This window comes from Schistocerca gregaria, chromosome 2 (genome assembly GCF_023897955.1).
Source record: "Schistocerca gregaria isolate iqSchGreg1 chromosome 2, iqSchGreg1.2, whole genome shotgun sequence".
Lineage (NCBI taxonomy): Eukaryota > Metazoa > Arthropoda > Insecta > Orthoptera > Acrididae > Schistocerca > Schistocerca gregaria.
Genome location: NC_064921.1, coordinates 1,024,454,799 through 1,024,475,275, shown reverse-complemented (window position 1 = coordinate 1,024,475,275; position 20,477 = coordinate 1,024,454,799). Strand labels below are relative to the sequence as shown.

The 20,477-nt window shown below is 38.6% G+C and overlaps 1 protein-coding gene across 5 annotated transcripts in view; it reads left to right on the top strand.

Annotated features, from left to right (window-relative positions):
- LOC126335538 (G protein-activated inward rectifier potassium channel 3-like) overlaps nucleotides 1–20,477 on the top strand; it is a 221,418-nt gene that overhangs the window by 189,553 nt on the left and 11,388 nt on the right. For 2 of the 5 annotated variants that reach the window (XM_049998920.1, XM_049998916.1), the window contains one exon: nucleotides 15,409–15,528. The exons of the other annotated variants lie outside the window; for them this stretch is intronic. In XM_049998920.1, the coding sequence (XP_049854877.1) occupies nucleotides 15,409–15,515 (107 nt within the window). In that variant the 3' untranslated portion in view covers nucleotides 15,516–15,528. Of the gene's footprint in view, nucleotides 1–15,408; nucleotides 15,529–20,477 lie in introns of those variants that run through there. 5 annotated transcript variants of the gene reach the window in all.

Sequence of the window (20,477 nt, the reverse complement as noted above, 5' to 3'; positions counted from 1 at the left end):
TTGTAAATTTCACACAGTGCTTTGTATTTTTGACAGATAAACGTGAAGATGCATCTACATTGACGTGAAATCGGTAGTTGTGAGTAAAGCACCTGCTTACAACTATGCAGCTTTTGGAAACACTTCATAATTCTTGACTTTTTAGTTGTTGTAATTTGTATGATACTTTGAACGATTACTGAGTGCTGGATGATGTTACTGTTATTCAAAATGTGTCTGAGCGGTGGTAGCCCTCCCCAAAAAGTTGTTTCCCTTATTGTAACTGTCAGGAGGTCACCTACACTGAGAATGCCCAAATGTGAACTAGATGCCCAATGTGTCTTCTCTACGATTAACTAACCATAAGACCCAGTTTGGAACGACTTACACAAACAAATGTACAGTGACACCATTACTTTCAATAATTAAGTAATTATTTCAAATGGTCGTCGATTCTTCACATTGTGGCCGGGTGCTACTATTGCAAGATCTTGCTGCTCAAGATGCTCCTGCTGTCCGCCACCGATGTAGGTATGGTCTTTGCCGCTCAAAGCATGAATACAGTTGATCACTTCTACATTCATACTCTACAACATATTTGAACAAACACATATAAGTAACATTACAATAGTTATCAATGAATATCCAATCCATATCATTGTAAATTCAGCTACTGCATCAATTGGTTAATATTATTGCCATTACGGCAACGAAAATAAAACATCTTCCTTTGACTCATCACAACTTGATCAATTTTCATCCCAGTTCACAAAATAGGCAATCGCTAGCGCATGTTTGCGGTTAATGTCAACTTAAAAGAAGCAGGATATTTGGCCTCTTAGGTAGGCAAGTGAAGGGTTACTGCCAAACTTCAAAAACCGTTGTAGTGTCGTAGGGTGTTTTTTTAAAAAAAGGGTTCAGCTAGAATATGTAAGACAGATACAGACAGGCTATGGAATATTTTTAATTGTTTGGATAACATCTCTAGAGGATTCTCTGATGAAATAAATCCAACTGATGAAAGACAGTTTTGACAAGTGAAGTTCTATAGGTATCTTTTTTGTTTTAAAAGTAAATTATCGCCAAACCCTAAAATATTAAAATGCAGGCCAGATGTCAAATGTTGTGCAACACGTTCTTTAGTTGCATTTGATGGTACTTGGCAGAAGAGGGGCCACCAGTCTAAACTTCTGTGCAGCTGTCACAAGTACTGATACATGTATGGTCGTAGATGTAGAAATTTTATGCAAACATTGCCATGGATGCAATATTGCTAAGTCAAATGTAGACAAAAAGAGACAGCGCAAATGAAAGTGCACAAGAATTATACAGGCTCTAGTGAAGGAATTGGGAGTACCTCAGCTTTAAACATTTTTCATCACTCTGTACAAAATCGAGGGATTCGCTATGTACAGTTCATTGGAGATGGTGACTGTAACTGATTCAAATCTGTTGTTGATAGCAGACCTTATGGCAACGAGATAACAGAAAAGTTGGAGTGTGTCAACCACATACAGAAAAGAATGGGCACATGACTTTGACAGAGGAAACAGGAGTTGTTGAAGATGCCGCTGTCTGATGGCAAGACTATTTGGGGTTGTCTACTAGACAAAACCATCAATAAGCTATAGTAGTACTATGGTCAAGCCATAAGAAGAAACAAAAATAACCTAGATGGTATGAAAAAGGCTGTGTGGGCAACCTTTTTCCATAAAATATCAATGGATGACAATCCGACCCACAACCTTTGCTCAGGTGAGTGGTGTGAATGTGAAAAATCTGAAGCAGTTGGAACTTTAGATAAGTTTACCCACAAGAACACTTTACCCGAGGCTATCATGTTGTCTATAAAGCCAGTTTATAGAGATTTGGCAAATCCAGATCTACTGAAGAAATGTCTAACAGGGAAAACACACAATGTGAATGATTCATTCGGTGATGTAGTGTGAACAAGAATACCTAAAAATGTATTTGTGGGGTACCATACAATGAAGGTTGGTGTGTTTGATACTGTTATCACGTTTAGTGATGGTAATGCTGGTAGACTAAAAGTTTTAGATGAATTGGGAGTGAAGATTTGTTGGAATATGCAAGACATACTAGAGGAACTGAACCAGCAGAGAGTCAAGAATGCTGAGTTACTAGTACAAAAAGTGTCCAAGGAGACAAAATCTTTGAACAGGAGGAAGAGGATGCTTTCTGCCAATGTAGATGAAGATAAAGAGTATAGTGTTGGTGCATTTTAGCTGTTGATCCTATTTAAAAGTGAGTTTTATTTTAAAATAATTTTCAATTGCAATTTCTGAAAAATAAATTTTTCTAAGACAAATGACTCATTTTCTCGGTAACTGTAAAAGATAGACTCTTCATTTTTTTTACAGTTAATTTGTATTACCCTTATTGTACTATACCTCTAGAATGTTAGAGATAACTTGCACATTTCCGGCAAAATGCACAAAAATGTAGAGAAAATTGTAATAAAAAATGTACAACAGAGAAAAATTTCTATCTTAACTTATGTAATATATATTTCAATCAAACTAGAGGAGTAAGTACTCAAAGCATGTATAAGTAACCCACAAAAGTTTCATAATGTTCATGAATTAGTTCTTGAGAAAATGGATGAGGGAGTTAGCAAATTTAACATTAGCAGGATAGGCCATTCATTCTTCTCTTAAGGCAAAGTTAGTAAACAGCTATCATTCATTCTCCGAGGGTAGTTGCTTCTTGCCTCAGGCTATACTACATCAGCTGGTATCAAAGAAAGTGCGCTCGTCACTCCATGGCCAGCTGGCATCATACCGAGCCAGATGGATATTTCAAATGACAACATTTCCACCATCAACCATTATTATTGGTTACTTTTCACTGTTGACATTTCCAGGTGGGACCGGTCAGGGCCGTACCAAGGGGATGGTGAGACGAGCCCATGTCCAGGCACTGAGAGGGCGCAAAAACTGCCCAAAAAGAAAGAGACGATTTAAGAATTAGCCGAAAGAGGTACATGATTGTAAATGCATACTGTTGTCATCAGTGTCGTTTCTACTCTGTGGTTTCGTCCAAATGGCATCAAAAGAAACTACTACTACTATCGAACACTTCTCTCTGTAATATGGTTTGTGGCAATGGTGTGCTTCCCACCCACAGCTGTCATCTGCACAGCTCGCTCATGTTCAACAGTGGAGCTCTTGCCATTAAGTCACTGCGATTCTATAGAATCTGAAAGGTTGACGAGAGGATGCTGAAGGTTTGCAGCTAGAATGAGATGCAGTGGTGGAGCAAGTAAACAGAAAAGGTGGAGAAAATATGTGATTTGCTTGCTCCTTCAGTACTTCCGCTGTTTGAAAGTTCCAGTCAGCTAGATTTGCTGCTTGATTAAAAAAGAATTCAAGAATAAGCCAAATGTGACTGATTAATAAAATTACAGTAGTTGTGAGTAGTGGTGCATACAGGCAGCTATGCTCTGTTCATGTAAATGAAAACCCCATGTAAAGAGATGTAAACTCTGCAATTGCTCATCAGCAGCATTGCTCGAACATCTGATGTTGTAATATCGCAGGAAGTAGGCCTTTGAGTATGTATTAGCATGAATGGAACTCTTGACAGCATCTAACACAACGAAAGTCTTAAGTTTGTTTGCCAGTCACTGTGTTAAACATGTAACCCACACTGTCCTTCAATCGAGTCTCACTAACAGTTGGCTTCACTATGCCTGCCTAACTGCTTTACATGGGTTTGCTAGGTTGCCTTGAAACTACCCTCAAAAGACACTGTGATACAAGATGATCTTTTAGGCTTCAAGCTGTGATAGCCTTTCACAAGAACACAAGGTATTACAGGATCTGACCAACGGAAGCAAATGGAACACTGAAGTAGAAAAAATTGCTTTGACAATTATCAGAGAATATGATAACAAATTTGTGAACCTTTTGAAGATGTGGTCTTATGCATTAATAAAATTGGACTGTAGTAATAAACCTGTACAAGGAAGAGTGTTAACCTGGATGTTGCATCCAAAGTGCTATCTTCCAAAGTTGTCTATGAGTCTACATACAATCAAAGTAGTTTTACTATTAAAAGATTAGGACTGAGTTAAGAGAGTGGCTGGAGAGATGGCAAATGTAAGGTGCTGATCTGTGCTGAGAAACTGTTCCAGTTGCAGAGTAATAAGTGAAATGGAAAACAAACCTCTCATATATCACACCATTTCATCTTACTTGAATTTCTTGTCATGATTTGCCTTAAATGTAGGCTTCATATCCTGAAAAAAGGTGCAGCTGATTTTCATACAAATACAGCGAAGATATTGATACAGCAAAGCTCATTAGTGAAACAGCTGCATTCATCTTCCAGGATAAAGATGTGACAATCAATACAATTCATTTTAGTAATTTTTCAGTGGTGCTTCATTTTTATTAAACTTTCTTGAAAAATTATAAAGTTTTCTAACTCTGCACATAAAAAGCTACAGAAAGTAGCTTTTTGGTGGGACTTCGGTACAGCTGTAGTACAGGTAGTCGACGCACATGGGGACAGGTCACAAACCTGTCCAGTCACCAGCGTATGGTGGTCAAACATAAAACTTTCAAGTAGTGTGAGTAAAACTGGTATAAAACAACTTAGAAGCAGTAGCACAAATGACAACACTGCCTGGTTCATTGATGACGATTTTGGTTTGTGGGGCACTCAATAGTGTAGGAATCAGCACCCATACAAACACCCAATTGCTTCACTTTTCAGTCCTGCCATTTTCCTGAATGATGACGGAATGATGTGGACAACACAAACACCCAGTCCCCAGGCAGAGAAAATCTCCAACCCAACTGGGAATAAAACCAGGGACTCCTTGATCCAGGGGCGGAAATGCTAGCTACTATACCACGAGCTGTGGATGCCTGGTTCAAGTCAATTACAGTAAAATAAAATTGACTCACACTAGGTAATGTTCTCATTTCTGCTATTCCTTCCAAATTGTTTTTATTTCAATTGTCCACAACTGCATTGTATGTAGACTGCTCATAAACATACATGAAACTTCCATGTTTTCTTTGGGTCACATTGTCGCAGAATTAAAATAAAAATGTTTCCCTTCCTTCAGTTTTAACTGATGTTTTTGGAAGCTTTCCCTTGGTTGTAAGGCAAACGCTGGAACTGGCAATCTCCTTCCAAATGTTCCCAGTTGGCATTCCCTTTGCCCACTACCATCTTGCCTGATATTTGGCTGCAAAGTATCTGACCCTCCAACAATGGTCATTGCTAAAACAATACATTCTACACTTAGGTGCGGAGAATGAATTGTTGTCAGTTCAAAATATATGTACAACTGTGGTACCTGACAGAAGGAAAATATTGAAAATTTACTGAACTTACTAGCTTATTATGCCACATTATCTGATTGCATATTTAAAAATGGGCTGTGATAATCAAAATTATTTCTACATGCTTCCCCTTTCTCAACCTGCCCTCAGTTTTAGCAGTGATATGTCATTGAGATGTTCATCAGTCGATCTAGAACCTCAAACACAAAAGATATGGATTCTACAATAATACTGCTCATTAGTAATTAATTTTACACCCGATCTCTTCCACTTCCCTGTCCCAAACTTCTCAGTGCCAGTACTTTGTTTTCCAGATAATAAGTTCAAGTTATGCCACACCAATGAGTTTATGTGCAAATTACATGTAATCACATTCCACAAAGGAAAGTGGGACTATCTCCTTGGATTGGGTTACACCACAACCTCTGTCATCACCTATTTCACACCCAAGCAACCCTGCAAGTGCTCCTGCTGTTGCAGATTCCTGCCTGATGCTGAGCAGTTTGGAGACACCATCAAGAGCTGCAAATGCACCAGGCAGCAAACCATAACCACTTGCAGTAGTGCCCAAGTGTTATCTACCAAGACGATCACTGCTCTGCCTCTGTGTCTGCCCAGAAATACCTACAAAGTTGACCTCACCTGAAACTGCAAAAAAGGTTAAATCTGTTAATCTTGCAGTTGAGGGTCCCACTAAATCTACTCGACACCGAATTTACTCCCCACAATATTCTGTCTTACAGAAGAAACCTAATCACTAAGGAAACAAGTGCAGTTAACAAACAACTAATGGGGCTGAATCACCTCATAAATTTCCATAGCAAAATGAACCAAACAACTGCATCCCTCTCCCCTGCCCCAACATCAGGGGCTCATTTCCACTCTCCATCTAATGATCAGCAATAGCAAATAACCTCTTAAGAAATTAAAACAGACTTTTCCTTTCTGTATGTTGACGATTTCAACAACAAACATATCACCAGTGCAGCACCTCTCACAACTCACAACAAGAAAATAGACATAATGCAATAGCCATAGCAGAAGCTAAAGCTAGCTCCCAGCAGCTATGTCTGCAAGGCTTGATTTACTATTGCTCCACCGCAAACAACTACAGAGTTGATCGATTCACTATTATGCACAAAAAAAGGCCTGCCCATGCTAAAATTAGAGCTACAACCAAGACATTGTAGCTGTGAGGTTTAAAACCCCCTGAATAGCACTGTCAACATTATCTCTACCTATGTTCCACCAGCAAGACCAACATTTGAATCCTTAAAGGTAACTTTAATACAATGAATACCAACTTTGGCAATATATCACTAACACCAAAACTGTTGTGCTTGAATGAATCCTTGATGATGTCCCACTTGTCTGATTAATGAACTAATCACTCATGTTTATCAATCAAGAAGGTTGCCTGTTCCTGACCAAATCCTCAAAACTGTTCCAATTGCTCACCCATGCTCTCCTTGTTAAACAGCTAAAAGTGTTGGCAGTGATCAAATTCATGGACTGTTTTCCACTACAGTCTAGTACAATGTAAAACCAATGAATGGACAATTAAGATGATTAAGCAGTTCACGAAAACTGATTGGAATAAGTTAGAAAGTTCACTCAAGACAAAGCTTCTCAGCTATAGACAGTGAAACTACAAGTGTCTGAATCACTACAATAACAGAATCATAGAAACCTTTAATACAGCACCAGCAGAAGTGGTGCCTACTAGACTGTCCACTCATAAAGAGGGAACAATCCCTATTACAGTGTTTATTGACTTTCAAAATTGAGACAGACTTTTAGTCATGGTTCATTTTCATATGTCAGATCTGTGACAAATATGATCCTATTTGAAACTGCATGCCATTGGCTTCATACAGTCAGTAATTAGCTGATGATTTCGTGTTAACGTGTTTGTTATAACTTGGTAAAGAACTGCATGCAATAAAAAAACATTAGAGAAAAATCAGTTTGTGGCGTTTATGCAACATTGCAAACCCATTCCTGCCTGTCTAATTCTCACTGATGAAAGTTGTTTGTCATCTAAAGTCACATTACGGTGTTAGAATATTGCTGTTACATTAATTTATTCCATTTTGTAGTAAGTTAGAACACAAAATATTAAATTTCCATAACTGGGAGTTCATGAAGATGAGATGACAGCAAAATTGGTCCCCTGATTTTTCATAATGGAATAGTCCATTTGTGTAGACTTCAAGAATGAGGCATAAACAATTTGGAACATTATTAAATAAGAAATAAACAAAAATAGATACCCAAATAAATCTGAGCTGCCAGAACATAGCTCTGGCTGAAATTGTGACACTTTCAAATTACTGTTCACCACAGACAATTATTATTTCTTCACAGTGGCAGCAAATGTTGCACTCACTGATAGATTTAGTTGTGTAAACACTGCATACACTACCAACAGATAAAATTCATTAGGTCATGAAAAAGTGATTGTAAAAAAGTCACAGTCATGTTTATTAACTGCCCTATTGTTAAAATAAAAAAAAACCACGATTGTGTTTATTTTCTGTTGCTATTACAGTCAGTATAAAGCAATCACTCCAGTTCTGCAGCAGCCATTGTCTAAAATGACTAAAAAGTAGTAATTCTCCTGGCTGTGATGGTATTTCTAGCATAATGTTATGGATAAATCTTGTATTCACTTGATACCGTTATCATTTAGCTATCTTTACTGTCAATGACTCACGGCATATTTTCTGACAGGTTTAAATATCCTCTAGCAATATTCATCAATAAAACTGTAGATAGGTAGATCTCCTGACTACAGACCCATTTCACTCTATCAGGTCTTTCCAAAAGCGTTTGAAAAAGTGGTCGTTGAGCAATATGGACCCTTTTTAACTCTGCAGTTTAACTTTTTCAAAGGATTCTCCACCTTGTCAAAGTCCTATTATGGCATTAATAGCAACATCTCGAATGGATAGTCTTATCTTCATAACAAAATGCAAAGGATCTCATTGGCAGAAAGTGTCACATGGACAAAACTAGTCTCACAATGTGAGAAAACAACATTTGAGATCCCACAAGTATTAGTATTGGTATTCCTCTCATTCTTAACCAGCATAATGAAACTCCAGTGATTTTAAAGGGTGATTCAAACTTCACAGATTGCTGAACAGGCCTACTAATGGGTCATAGCTAATAGTTTAATTCTTAATTTCACAGTGACCCATGCTATAGAATATGAAGCAGGAAAAGTGATCTGCTAGCATCAGAAGTGGACATTAATGGGCATACTAAATGAAACAATGTGTAAAATTCCTTGTGGTCCAGTTGGATAACAGGTTAAAATGGAGTTAACTTATCATGAAGCCCAGTTCAGCATCTCTTATTCTGTTGATCTAAAGACAAATGTACTGATTTATTTTGCTTATTTTAACACAATGTTGTCTTCTGGAACAGTGCACCTAAAATAAACAGTGTTTATTCAGCAGAACACAGCAATAATAATATTATAAAAAGTAAGTAATCATACATTTTTAGATGCATTTTTAAGGATCTTGGAATTCTTACATTCACTCTTTAATGGCTCTTGTTGATGAGAGCAAAAATCCGTTTTGATGCACTGTAATCTACACAATCACAATCAAAGACACAAAAATAATTTTCACATAGACTTTGCTCCTTGTTTGGGGTTGAGAATGGAGTTATATACTTTGATTCAAAGACAGTCAACAAGCTTTCATCTAAAATAAAGTTGAAAAGAAAATTAAAAACATTTGATGAGCTACATAGCAAGTAGCAGCATTCTCTGGAATTCTATATGACAAGTAGTAATGTATTGTAAACAGGGCTCTGTGTTTACAGATGTAGATACCTATTATCTTTGGAAAATACTGATGAAATGAAGTAAATATTTTGTTAGTAATATTAGACAAACTGTGGTTAGTTAGTTTAACTGAGGAGGTAGGAGCTTTCTTTCTCATTTACTTGGTTAAATTTAGCTGGCACAAGCATGAGTTGTATAATCATTGTTTATTGTTAATACAGTACTCGAGTTAATTTATCTTTTGTTAATGTATACCGTGACTTGCTCCACATCCCTGAAGGTTTTCTTTGTTAATCGGATCTACACAGACAGACAGACAGACAGACAGACAGACACACACACACACACACACACACACACACACACACACAGAGAGAGAGAGAGAGAGAGAGAGAGAGAGAGAGAGAGAGAGAGAGAGAGAGAGAGAGAGAGAGAGAGAGTTTCAGAATATTTCAGTTCAGTCTGCTTCATGCTAAAAATTCTTTGTTATGTCTTAAGTTCCAGAAAAAAATTCCAGAAAATTTTTGCCTTTGTTCACCCCCAACTATCTTACCTGATAGTACTCGAGGAATTTGCAGCTTAATGAATGTGGAGAGGATATGAAAATTACTTTAAAAATAATAAAAAACTGATGCTCTTCAATAATTACTAATAATTTAGTTTCACAAAAGCAATAATTCCAGGATGACAGCAATAAGTAGAAATGGAAAAAGGCAATCGCTCATTTCAATAGATCAAAATAAAAGCTTTCTTTTCAGTATAAAAATTAAATATAAATTTTCTTTTTAATATTGATGCCTTAGTTTTCGTTCTTACTTTTAAGTGAGATTATGTATAAAGAATTTTATGACATGTGGAACAAGTAAGAACTATATCAGAATAATTTTATTAAGACTGCATTTTCTGTGACATTTTGTCATCCAGATCTGGAATAAGTATAGTATGAAGAAAAAAGGCAAAGTTTATATACAAGAAGCTGAAATTCTGAGTTCTGTAAACAAACATTTAAAAATAGATAAAAATTACTGCCTACCACCCAGAGCTGTTCATTCATTCTTCAGGTATGATCTTCTCATCTAAGAAAGCCAAGAAATAACTGAAACTTCCTGGCAGATTAAAACTGTGTGCGAGACTGAGACTCACAGGCAAGTGCTCTACCAACTGAGCTACCCAAGCACGGCTCACGCCCCGTCCTCACAGCTTTACTTCCGCCAGTACCTTGTCCCCTACCTTCCAAACTTTACAGTAGCTCCCCTGCGAAACATGCAAGACTAGCACTCCTGAAAGAAAGGATATTGCGGAGACATGGCTTAGCCACAGCCTTGGGGATGTTTCCAGAATGAGATTTTCACTCTGCAGCGAAGTGTGCGCTGATATGAAACTTCCTGGCAGATTAAAACTGTGTGTGGGACCAAGACTCGAACTCGGGACCTTTGCCTATTTATAACTGTTTTTCCTGCTTTTAAATGTGTCCATCAGCTGTATATGGAATTTCTTATTTTGAAGGTAAGTATTTGCCAGCCAGTCTGTCTCCTTGTAATTTTTGTTTTTTCAAGTGAATTTCCTTTTTGGTAGAATGTTTTTACACACCAAGTCATCAAGGAAAAACAACTTTACTCTGTATAACCCCAGTTCTGCTGCCAGTGAACAAGTCTATATAGAGTGATCAAACGAAAAGATTCAAAACATCATAACAACCAAACCAGATGAAATTTGCGTATTCTGCTTTGGATAATATAGTGAGACAACTAGGGACATGAATGTAGTGTTGTTCCCTCCCCCTAAAGAACTCCCCTCAGCAGGCAAGGATGCTCACTGTCATTTTTGACATACAAGGTTACTGAATTCCTTGAGCACAGTAAAATCATTAACAGTGACACATAATGTGAGACACTAATCAGTCTACACATGTCCATCAACAGCAAACACCTGGGATGCTCATGGAGGGAGTGATTCTGCTCTGTGATAATGCGTGTCCTCACCTCTACAGTGTCTCACAAAGTCTAACAGCCAAGTTCAAGTGGGAGCAGCTTGAGCCTTACAGCCTGACACATCACGCTACAACTTCCATGTGTTTGGTCCACTAAAACAACACCTCAAAGGAAAGTGCCTCAACTCAAATGATTAACTGAAGGATACAGTGGAAGATTGGCTCCTGTCACAGCCACAGGAAGTCTCCGAACAGGGGATCCTTCACCTTGTTCCACAGTGCAATAGTTGTGCTCAGGCCTCTGGTGATTAGTTTTACATAATAGCTTCAATTATACCTGCAGTGTTGTTTTATACCTTATCTTTTGAACACCCCTCATACACACATAAAAAATAGTTTTGCATCACCTCGGTTCTGAGAGTTCTCGAAACCTGTACAGAAAATTGAAATAGAGATCAACATAAGCATCATTTTCTCACTTTTTATTGCTCATGGAAACCACACATTGCATGTTATACCACCATACACCAAAACCTTCGGAGTTGGTGGTCCAGATTGCCATACACATCAGTACCTCTAGCACCCAGTAGCACATCCTCTTTCATTGAAACATGCCTGTATTCATTGTGGCATACTATCCTCAAGTTCATCAAGGCACTGTTGGTTCAAATTGTCCCACTTCTCAATGGTGATTCGGCGTAGATCGCTCAGAGTGGTTGGTGGGTCACGTCATCCATAAACAGCCCTTTCAATCTATCCCAGGCATGTTTGATAGGGTTCATGTCTGGAGAACATGCTAGTCACTCCAGTCGAGTGATGTCATTATCCTGAAGGAAGTCATTCAAAGGATATGCCTAATGAGGGTGCGAATTGTTATCCATGAAGACCACCAATATGCTGCCGATATGGTTGCACTATTGGTGGGAGGATGGCATTCATATATCATACAGCCAGTATGGCGCCTTCCATGACCACCAGTGGCATATGTGGGCCGCACATAATGCCACCCCAAAACAGGAGGGAACCTCCACCTTGTTGCACTCACTGGACAGTATGTATAAGGCGTTCAGCCTGACCAGGTTGCTTCCAAACACGTCTCCAACGATTGTCTGGTTGAAGGCATATGCGACACTCATCGGTGATGAGAATGTAATGCCAATCCTGAGCGGTCCATTCAGCATGTTGTTAGGCCCATCTGCACCATGCTGCATGGTGTCTTAGTCGCAAAGATGGACCTCACCATGGATGCCGGGAGTGAAGTTGCACATCATGCAGCCTATTTCACACAGTTTGAGTTATAAAATGATGTCCTGTGGCTGCATGAAAAGCATCATTCATCATGGTGGCATTGCTGTCAGGTTTCCTCCGAGCCATAATCTGTAGGTAGTGGTCATCCACTGCACTAGTAGTCCTTGAGCGGCCTGAGTGAGGCATGTCATCGACAGTTCCTGTCTCTTTGTATCTCCTCCATGTCTGAACAATATCACTTTGGTTCACTCCGAGACACCTGGACATTTCCCTTCCTGGCACAAAGTAACAATGCGGACATGATCGAATTATGGTATTGACCGTCTAGGCATTGCTGAACTGCAGACAACATAAGCCGTGTCCCTCCTTCCTGGTGGAATGACTGGAACTGATTAGCTCTTGGACCCCCTCCATCTAATAGGTGCTGCTCATAAATAATTGTTTACATCTTTGGGCGGGTTTGGTGACATCTCTGGACAGTCAAAGAGACTGTGTCTGTGAAACAGTATCTTCAGGAGTTCTGGGAACTGGGGTGATGCAAAGCCTTTTTTGATGTGTGTATAAAAGTATTTAGATTATCAGAGAAATTTACTATAATGTGCATCATAGTTTTCTTGTCCACATTTTCACTACAAGTTGAGGTAAAGCTAAAGCCATAAAGGATTGTTGGCTGAGAGACTGAGTCAGCCACCTACTTTTTCTTTCTTTGTGCATTATGGCACTTTGTCTTTATGAGGAGCAAATGTTGTGTCTTAAGAGATAAGGGAGACAATCAGAGGAAAGCATGATTGGTTTAGACATCAGGAAAATGGACTGGGATGGATGATTTGCTTACTTTGCATCATTTCCAATGGAATAGCTTCTGCTACATGTAGACCTGGGTGCACAGTACTAACTGAGCTCTTGAAAAGCACACAGGACATTTATATCCCTAATGAAAAGGTAAACAGTCAGGCTACAGTCCCCAGAAGCCCAGAGCTTTCCACATTGAGGTGAAATATAAGATCAAGAAGAGCTTATCAACATGCTTTAGGGCAATCAGAGCACACTGCAAGGCTCCATAAATACTGAGGAATTAAGACATGCTACAAACATTGCTTCAGGAAGTTAACTGAATGGGAAAACTGTATACATTATTGACTGAGAAGCCCAAGGGACCTACTGTCATGTCCATAATTTGTAAACAGGATGGCTCAGTGACAACTGGATGGGGGAGTCAGCAGAATATCTGCTAACCACCCTACTTCCAGATAATAACACAAACACAGATACTGAGATACACACTCAACTTAGAAGTGAACTATTTAATAAATACGACAATCAGATGTTGGTTATACATTTCTCTCATGAAGAAGTTGCTATTGCTAGCAATTTCCGAGCTCAGAACTGATAAGGCAGCTGGTCCAGGTGGTGTCAGCCCTGAGGTCTTGTGGATGGTAGGTCCACTTGTAGTGCCATATCTGTCAGCATTTCTAAATGAGCCATTGCAGATAGGTAGGATTCCAACGATATAAAAAACTGCTAGAGAGGTAGCGATTAAAAAGAAAATGAATATAGACCCAGCTTCAACAAAAAGTTATAGATCTATTTCATTATTAAATGTCTTGGCTAAAGTTCAGGAACATCTGCTCTGTGACCAATTGCAGGTGCACAGGAAGCTCTTGGGTCTAAGTCAGTATCAATATGGATTTAAATGGAAGTCTATAGATGGTGTGGTTAATATAGCTCTTCAGATTGTAGGAAATTCGACAACAGAGTATGCAGTCACACTAATAATTGACAATGCAGGCGCATTCAGTAGCCTTTGGTGGACTGCAGTGTTTGCACCCCTCCAAGCTCTCAGGGTCCCCAAATGTCTGTATGAGAGCTTTGTAGATTATTATAGTGGATGTAGCATCCAGTGGCTTGCAGGGCAGAGCAAGGTAATCAAAAAGATTACCAAAATGTGTTGTAGCACATGCAGGTGACAACTTAGTAGTTGTATCTTCAGACACTAGGGCGAGACTTGTGGAAAAGATGAATGATGTGCTTACTCAGGTGTGTAAGGGACACAAGCTGACTACAGCTGTTCATAAAACCACATGCTTAATTCTGAGGGACTGATGACCCAGCAATTTGGTCTCTTCCCCCCCCCCCCTCCCCCCCTCCATCCCACTCAACCAACCAACCTAATTCTGAAGGGAAGACTTTCCCTTGCCAGAAACCTTTCCCCAAGGCTTGATGGGGTCCCTGTAAAAAACAGTACTGTTTGTAGATAGTTACCCAGAAAGCAGCTAAAATTATACATAAGAGTGCCTGTGGTGGCACTGATGACTATAAGTTAGGGTTTCCGACAAATATAACCCTGATAAAAAAACTCATGGGTATAACATGATTTCTTCAAGCTATACAGAGCTTGCTAAGGTTCTTGACAAAGAATTATTCACACAGTAGAATTTGAGGAAATGATGTTGGATTATGTAAGAGAAAATTCATCAGTGAGTGTCTGTTACCATGCATGTGAGATGCATACTTCAAAGAACACAGTGTGGGGAGTGCTGGTGTTGTAGCAATTACACCTTTATGATGGAAAACCCTTTGTAAGCAGCTTACAGTGAAGCCATACAAATTGCAGCTCCTGCAAGCCATAAGCTATAGTGACAAATTGCACCATCTGCATTTCTGGATATGAGCAGAACAGGACTATTTATTAGACATGTGCCATGTGATGAAGGGTAGATACATGGAACACTTATAAACTTTTTTAAAAAGAAGGTACTTTGAGTGTTGTTCTTGGTCGTTTTTTGAAGTTTTCCATATAAAATGACTCTGTACACACATTTGTAGAATCTGCATCTCAAACATGTTAATATGTTTACAAAACGTGAAACACAACATATTATATTTCTTCATCATATCTAACATTGTTTCAACTTGCTTACTGTGGTTATATAAAGTGTAAATTGCTTTCTGCTTACTTAAAAATTTAAATGCAGTTAATGTAGCATTTAATATTGCATCAAGTTTCAGATTATACTTATGTTTGTAACTTTGTGTTCCTGTGTATGTACTGTCCTGCTTATGCACTCAAGTAAGTTATGTTGCTCTTCCATCACTAATGTGTGTTTTGTGTATTATTGTTTGTTTGGCAACAGATAATGCGTTGAGTGTACCTATGAATCCTTCCCTTCGCCGGGTGACCAGTGAGCCTAATACTGTGCACAGCCCTGCTGACATCAGAGAACAGTTGCTTGCACTGTAGCATACTTAGTTTGAACAAGGTGTGTGTCAATATGTCTGTTCCACTTCTAGAGTTATTCTTTGTATGCATAAAAAATACTCACATGTTAAAATCCCTATTTACTTTTTGATAATGTAATTTATTTAATTGTGATAACAAAGGGGTTGATAACAAAGTAATCAATACACACACACACACACACACACACACACACACACACACACACACACACACACACACACACAAAATAATTTTAAGCATAAAGAATTACAGCTTAACTTAAATAACAGTGGAAGAAGTCAAAATGTGGACCTGCACCCACAACATGGGTTTTCGCTAGCCTAGCATATGCCATGTTAATTGTATGGCCAGTTATTGTGTCATTGATTGACCTCCTTTGGTCATACTTCTACATCTACATCTACATTTATACGCCGCAAGCTACCCAACAGTGTGTGGCAGAGGGCACTTTACGTGCCACTGTCATTACCTCCCTTTTCTGTTCCAGTCACGTATGGTTCGTGGGAAGAACAACTGTCTGAAAGCCTCCGTGCGCGCTCGAACCTCTCTAATTTTACATTCTTGATCTCCTCGGGAGGTATAAGTAGAAGGAAGCAATATATTTGATACCTCATCCAGAAATGCACCCTCTCGAAACCTGGCGAGCAAGCTACACCGTGATGCAGAGCGCCTCTCTTGCAGAGTCTGCCACTTGAGTTTGCTAAACATCTCCGTAACGCTATCACGGTTACCAAATAACCCTGTGACGAAACGTGCCGCTCTTCTTTGGATCTTGTCTATCTCTTCCGTCAACCCGATCTGGTACGGATCCCACACTGATGAGCAATACTCAAGTATGGGTCGAACGAGTGTTTTGTAAGCCACCTCCTTTATTGATGGGCTACATTTTCTACGGACTCTCCCAATGAGAGTACCCACCTTACCAACAATTAATTTTATATGATCATTCCACTTCAAATCGTTCTGCACGCATGCTCCCAGATATTTTACAGAAGTAACTGCTACCAGTCTTTGTTCCGCTATCATATAATCATACAATAAAGGATCCTTCTTTCTATGTATTTGCAATACATTACATTTGTCTATGTTAACGGTCAGTTGCCACTCCCTGCACCAAATGCCTATCCGCTGCAGATCTTCCTGCATTTCGCTACAATTTTTTAATGCTGCAACTTCTCTGTATACTACAGCATTATCCGCGAAAAGCCGCATGGAACTTCCGACACTATCTACTAGGTCATTTATATATATTGTGAAAAGCAATGGTCTGATAACACTCCCCTGTGGCTCACCACAGGTTACTTTAATGTCTGTAGACGTCTCTCCATTGATAACAACATGCTGTGTTCTGTTTGCTAAAAACTCTTCAATCCAGCCACACAGCTGGTCTGATATTCCGTAGGCTCTTTGTTTATCAGGCGACAGTGCAGAACTGTATCGAACATCTTCTGGAAGTCAAGGAAAATAGCATCTACCTGGGAACCTGTATCTAATATTTTCTGGGTCTCATGAACAAATAAAGCGAGTTGGGTCTCACACGATCGCTGTTTCCAGAATCCATGTTGATTCCTACAGAGTAGATTCTGGGTTTCCAAAAACGACATGAGCAAAAACCACGTTCTAAAATTCTACAGCAGATTGACATCAGAGATATAGGTCTATAGTTTTGCGCATCTGCTCGACAACCCTTCTTGAAGAATGGGACTACCTGTGCTCTTTTCCAATCATTTGGAACCTTCCGTTCCTCTAGAGACTTGCGGTACACGGCTGTTAGAAGGGGGGCAAGTTCTTTCACGTACTCCGTGTAGAATCGAATTGGTATTCTGTCTGTCAACCTCTGTTTCAATGCCATCATCATCCCAGAATGTCTGGATATGCTGTTTTGAGCCAATTACTGATTTAATGTAAGACCAGATCTTCCTAGGATTTTCTGTCAAGTCGGTACATAGAATTTTACTTTCGAATTCCCTGAACGCTTCACACATAGCCCTCCTTACGCTAACTTTGACATCTTTTAGCTTCTGTTTTTCTGAGAGGTTTCGGCTGCATTTAAACTTGGAGTGAAGCTCTCTTTGCTTCCGCAGTAGTTTCCTAACTTTGTTGTTGAACCACGGTGGGTTTTTCCCGTCCCTCACAGTTTTACTCGGCACGTACCTGTTTAAAACACCTATTACAATTGCCTTAAACTTTTTCCATAAACACTCAACATTGTCAGTGTCGGAACAGAAATTTTCGTTTTGATCTGTTAGGTAGTCTGAAATCTGCCTTCTATTACTCTTGCTAAACAGATAAACCTTCCTCCCTTTTTTTGTTTTCCTATTAACTTCCATATTCAGGGATGCTGCAACGGCGTTATGATCACTGATTCCCTGTTCTGCACTTACAGAGTCGAAAAGTTCGGGTCTATTTGTTATCAGTAGGTCCAACATGTTATCTCCACGAGTCAGTTCTCTATTTAATTGCTCGAGGTAATTTTTGGATAGTACACTCAGTGTAATGTCACTCGATGCTCTGTCCCTACCACCCGTCCTAAACTTCTGAGTGTCCCAGTCTATATCTGGTAAATTGAAATCTCCACCTAAGACTATAATATGCTGAGAAAATTTATGTGAAATGTATTCCAAATTTTCTCTCAGTTGTTCTGCCACTAATGCTGCAAAGTCGGGAGGCCGGTAAAAGGAGCCAATTATTAACCTAGCTCAGTTGTTGAGTGTAGCCTCCACCCATAATATTTCACAGGAACTATCCACTTCTACTTCACTACAGGATAAACTACTATTAACAGCGACAAACACGCCACCATCGATTGCTTGCAATCTATCCTTTCTAAACACCGTCTGTGCCTTTTTAAAAATTTCGACTGAATTTATCTCTGGCTTCAGCCAGCTTTCTGTACCTATAATGATTTCAGCTTAGGTTTTCTTTAATAAAGACAAGGCCCTTATAGACTCATGGGCTAGACACCATCATTATATTAAGCTGTTTAAAATAATTTCTAAATAGTTCTCATGGGCTAAATCCTGCACTGCATCTTACAGCCCCCTTTTGCATTAAACATTAATTTTGAGTCTAAAGCGTTACAACATAATTTAGATGGCAGTGAAAGAGTTCATAATATGTATATAACAGGAGTTCTGTACTGACACATCCCCTCAGCTTTTACAGCAAGTAGTTGAGATATGTTAGTCTCCCATAGATTTTCCCAAGTGGGTATCTTAGCTAATATAAAATAGAGAAAATCCTATGGTTTGACTGTTTTCTTATAATGACTTGGACCATTAGACTGAACATAATATCTTTAGTTTTACTGTCGCGTTTATATAGTACATTAGCCTGAAATATTTATCCATTGTTATCAGCATACTGTGATGTACATTTTTAAGGTTGATATTGCATGTAATGAGTGTTGTGTCATATGCATGGTGCTCTGTATAACATTGTACAATTGAGGATAAATCATTCGTATAAATAATCACCAGAAACATCCTTTGCAAATGAAAGAGAATCTCTTGTGATTATTTATCTTCAGTAACTGTTTCCTGTTTCAAGTAAGTCTGCATTAAGGCATTTTAAGCATAGAGCATTCTCCCCTACTCTATACTGGTATTTTTGGTCAGAGAGTACATCAAATGCCTTCCTTGGATCCAATCATGGAGGTACCTACATGGGTCCAATGGTGTTGCACAGATTATCTCTTTATTTTCAAAACAACTGAATACTTTTACTACTACACAGCTCAACTGCTTTGACTGTAGAAAGGATGGTCCTCCATCTATTACATTGTGATGAGCTAATTGTAAGTATATTATTAGATTTAAAATATTGGTTCATGTATTTATGTAATCATCTCCAATATTATAGGTATAAGCGAAATAGATTGATAATTATCCAGAGATGGTATGCCTGTTTTCTTAAGAATCTGTTTAGCTACAGATATTTTCAAACATTCTGCATAATTGTCTTCACTTAATATTTTATTAATTATTTTAATCAGTGGATCTACTTATTTTTTGGTACATTTTATAATATTATTTGAGGGGCCATAGTAATTTTTTACTCTAGATTTGCTGAACTTAGCTACTGAGTCATTGACTAACTTCTACAGTATGCAAGTCCAGCAAAAGCTATCTCTTAGTATATTGTTTGTGGCTGGTAGTAGTGCCTCTCACTTACTTCCAGCTTTAATGGCTTTGTCATCTGAGAGTGGACTGGCCAAATGTGTTTCTTTTATGTTTATTTTTATAGATCACTTGCTATGCATTTTGCTGCCTGGATCGGAGACCTATTTCACAAACATTTCCTTGTTAGCATCGCTATACTTAAACCTAAATGATATAATAGTCTTATGACTCTTATTTTACTTAGTTGTGAGGTGAACTCCTCCTTTACATTTTGTGGTTTAGTACAGCAGCTTTGCTTGAACAATTCCCTGTAACTTTTAGGATGTAAGAATTTTTTGTTTGATTAATTAACATCTACATTATGGTTACTATTTTATTCCATTTTATCAAATTCAGTTCATTTATATATGAATCATTCATTGCACAATTAGTCTGGAATTTTTAGTAATAATTTTCATGGCTTTATGGACTTGTCCAAAGTCAGTGTAAATGTATAGGAACCACTCATAGTCCAAGGCCTTGTGTTGAAGATATAGGCCCACAGAAAAATGCAATGATTACAAAAACAATTTAGGTCAGTGAATCATGTGGTTTTGACTCTGGTTCATAAACAGCATTACAAGTCAGAGCTCTTTTTGTATCATGAAGGTAATGCAAAGAGAGGGGCCAATGAAGTTTGCAACATGTTGTTCAGACTCATAAGTGTCTCTTATCTCCAACAGTAAAAAATTTCTTTATCTTTCCTATAATGGTTGTCTTGGGCAAAATTGCAACCGCACAATGATATGATTTTGTCTTGGGTCTCATTGACTGAGGGCACTACAACAAGATAGTGCATTAC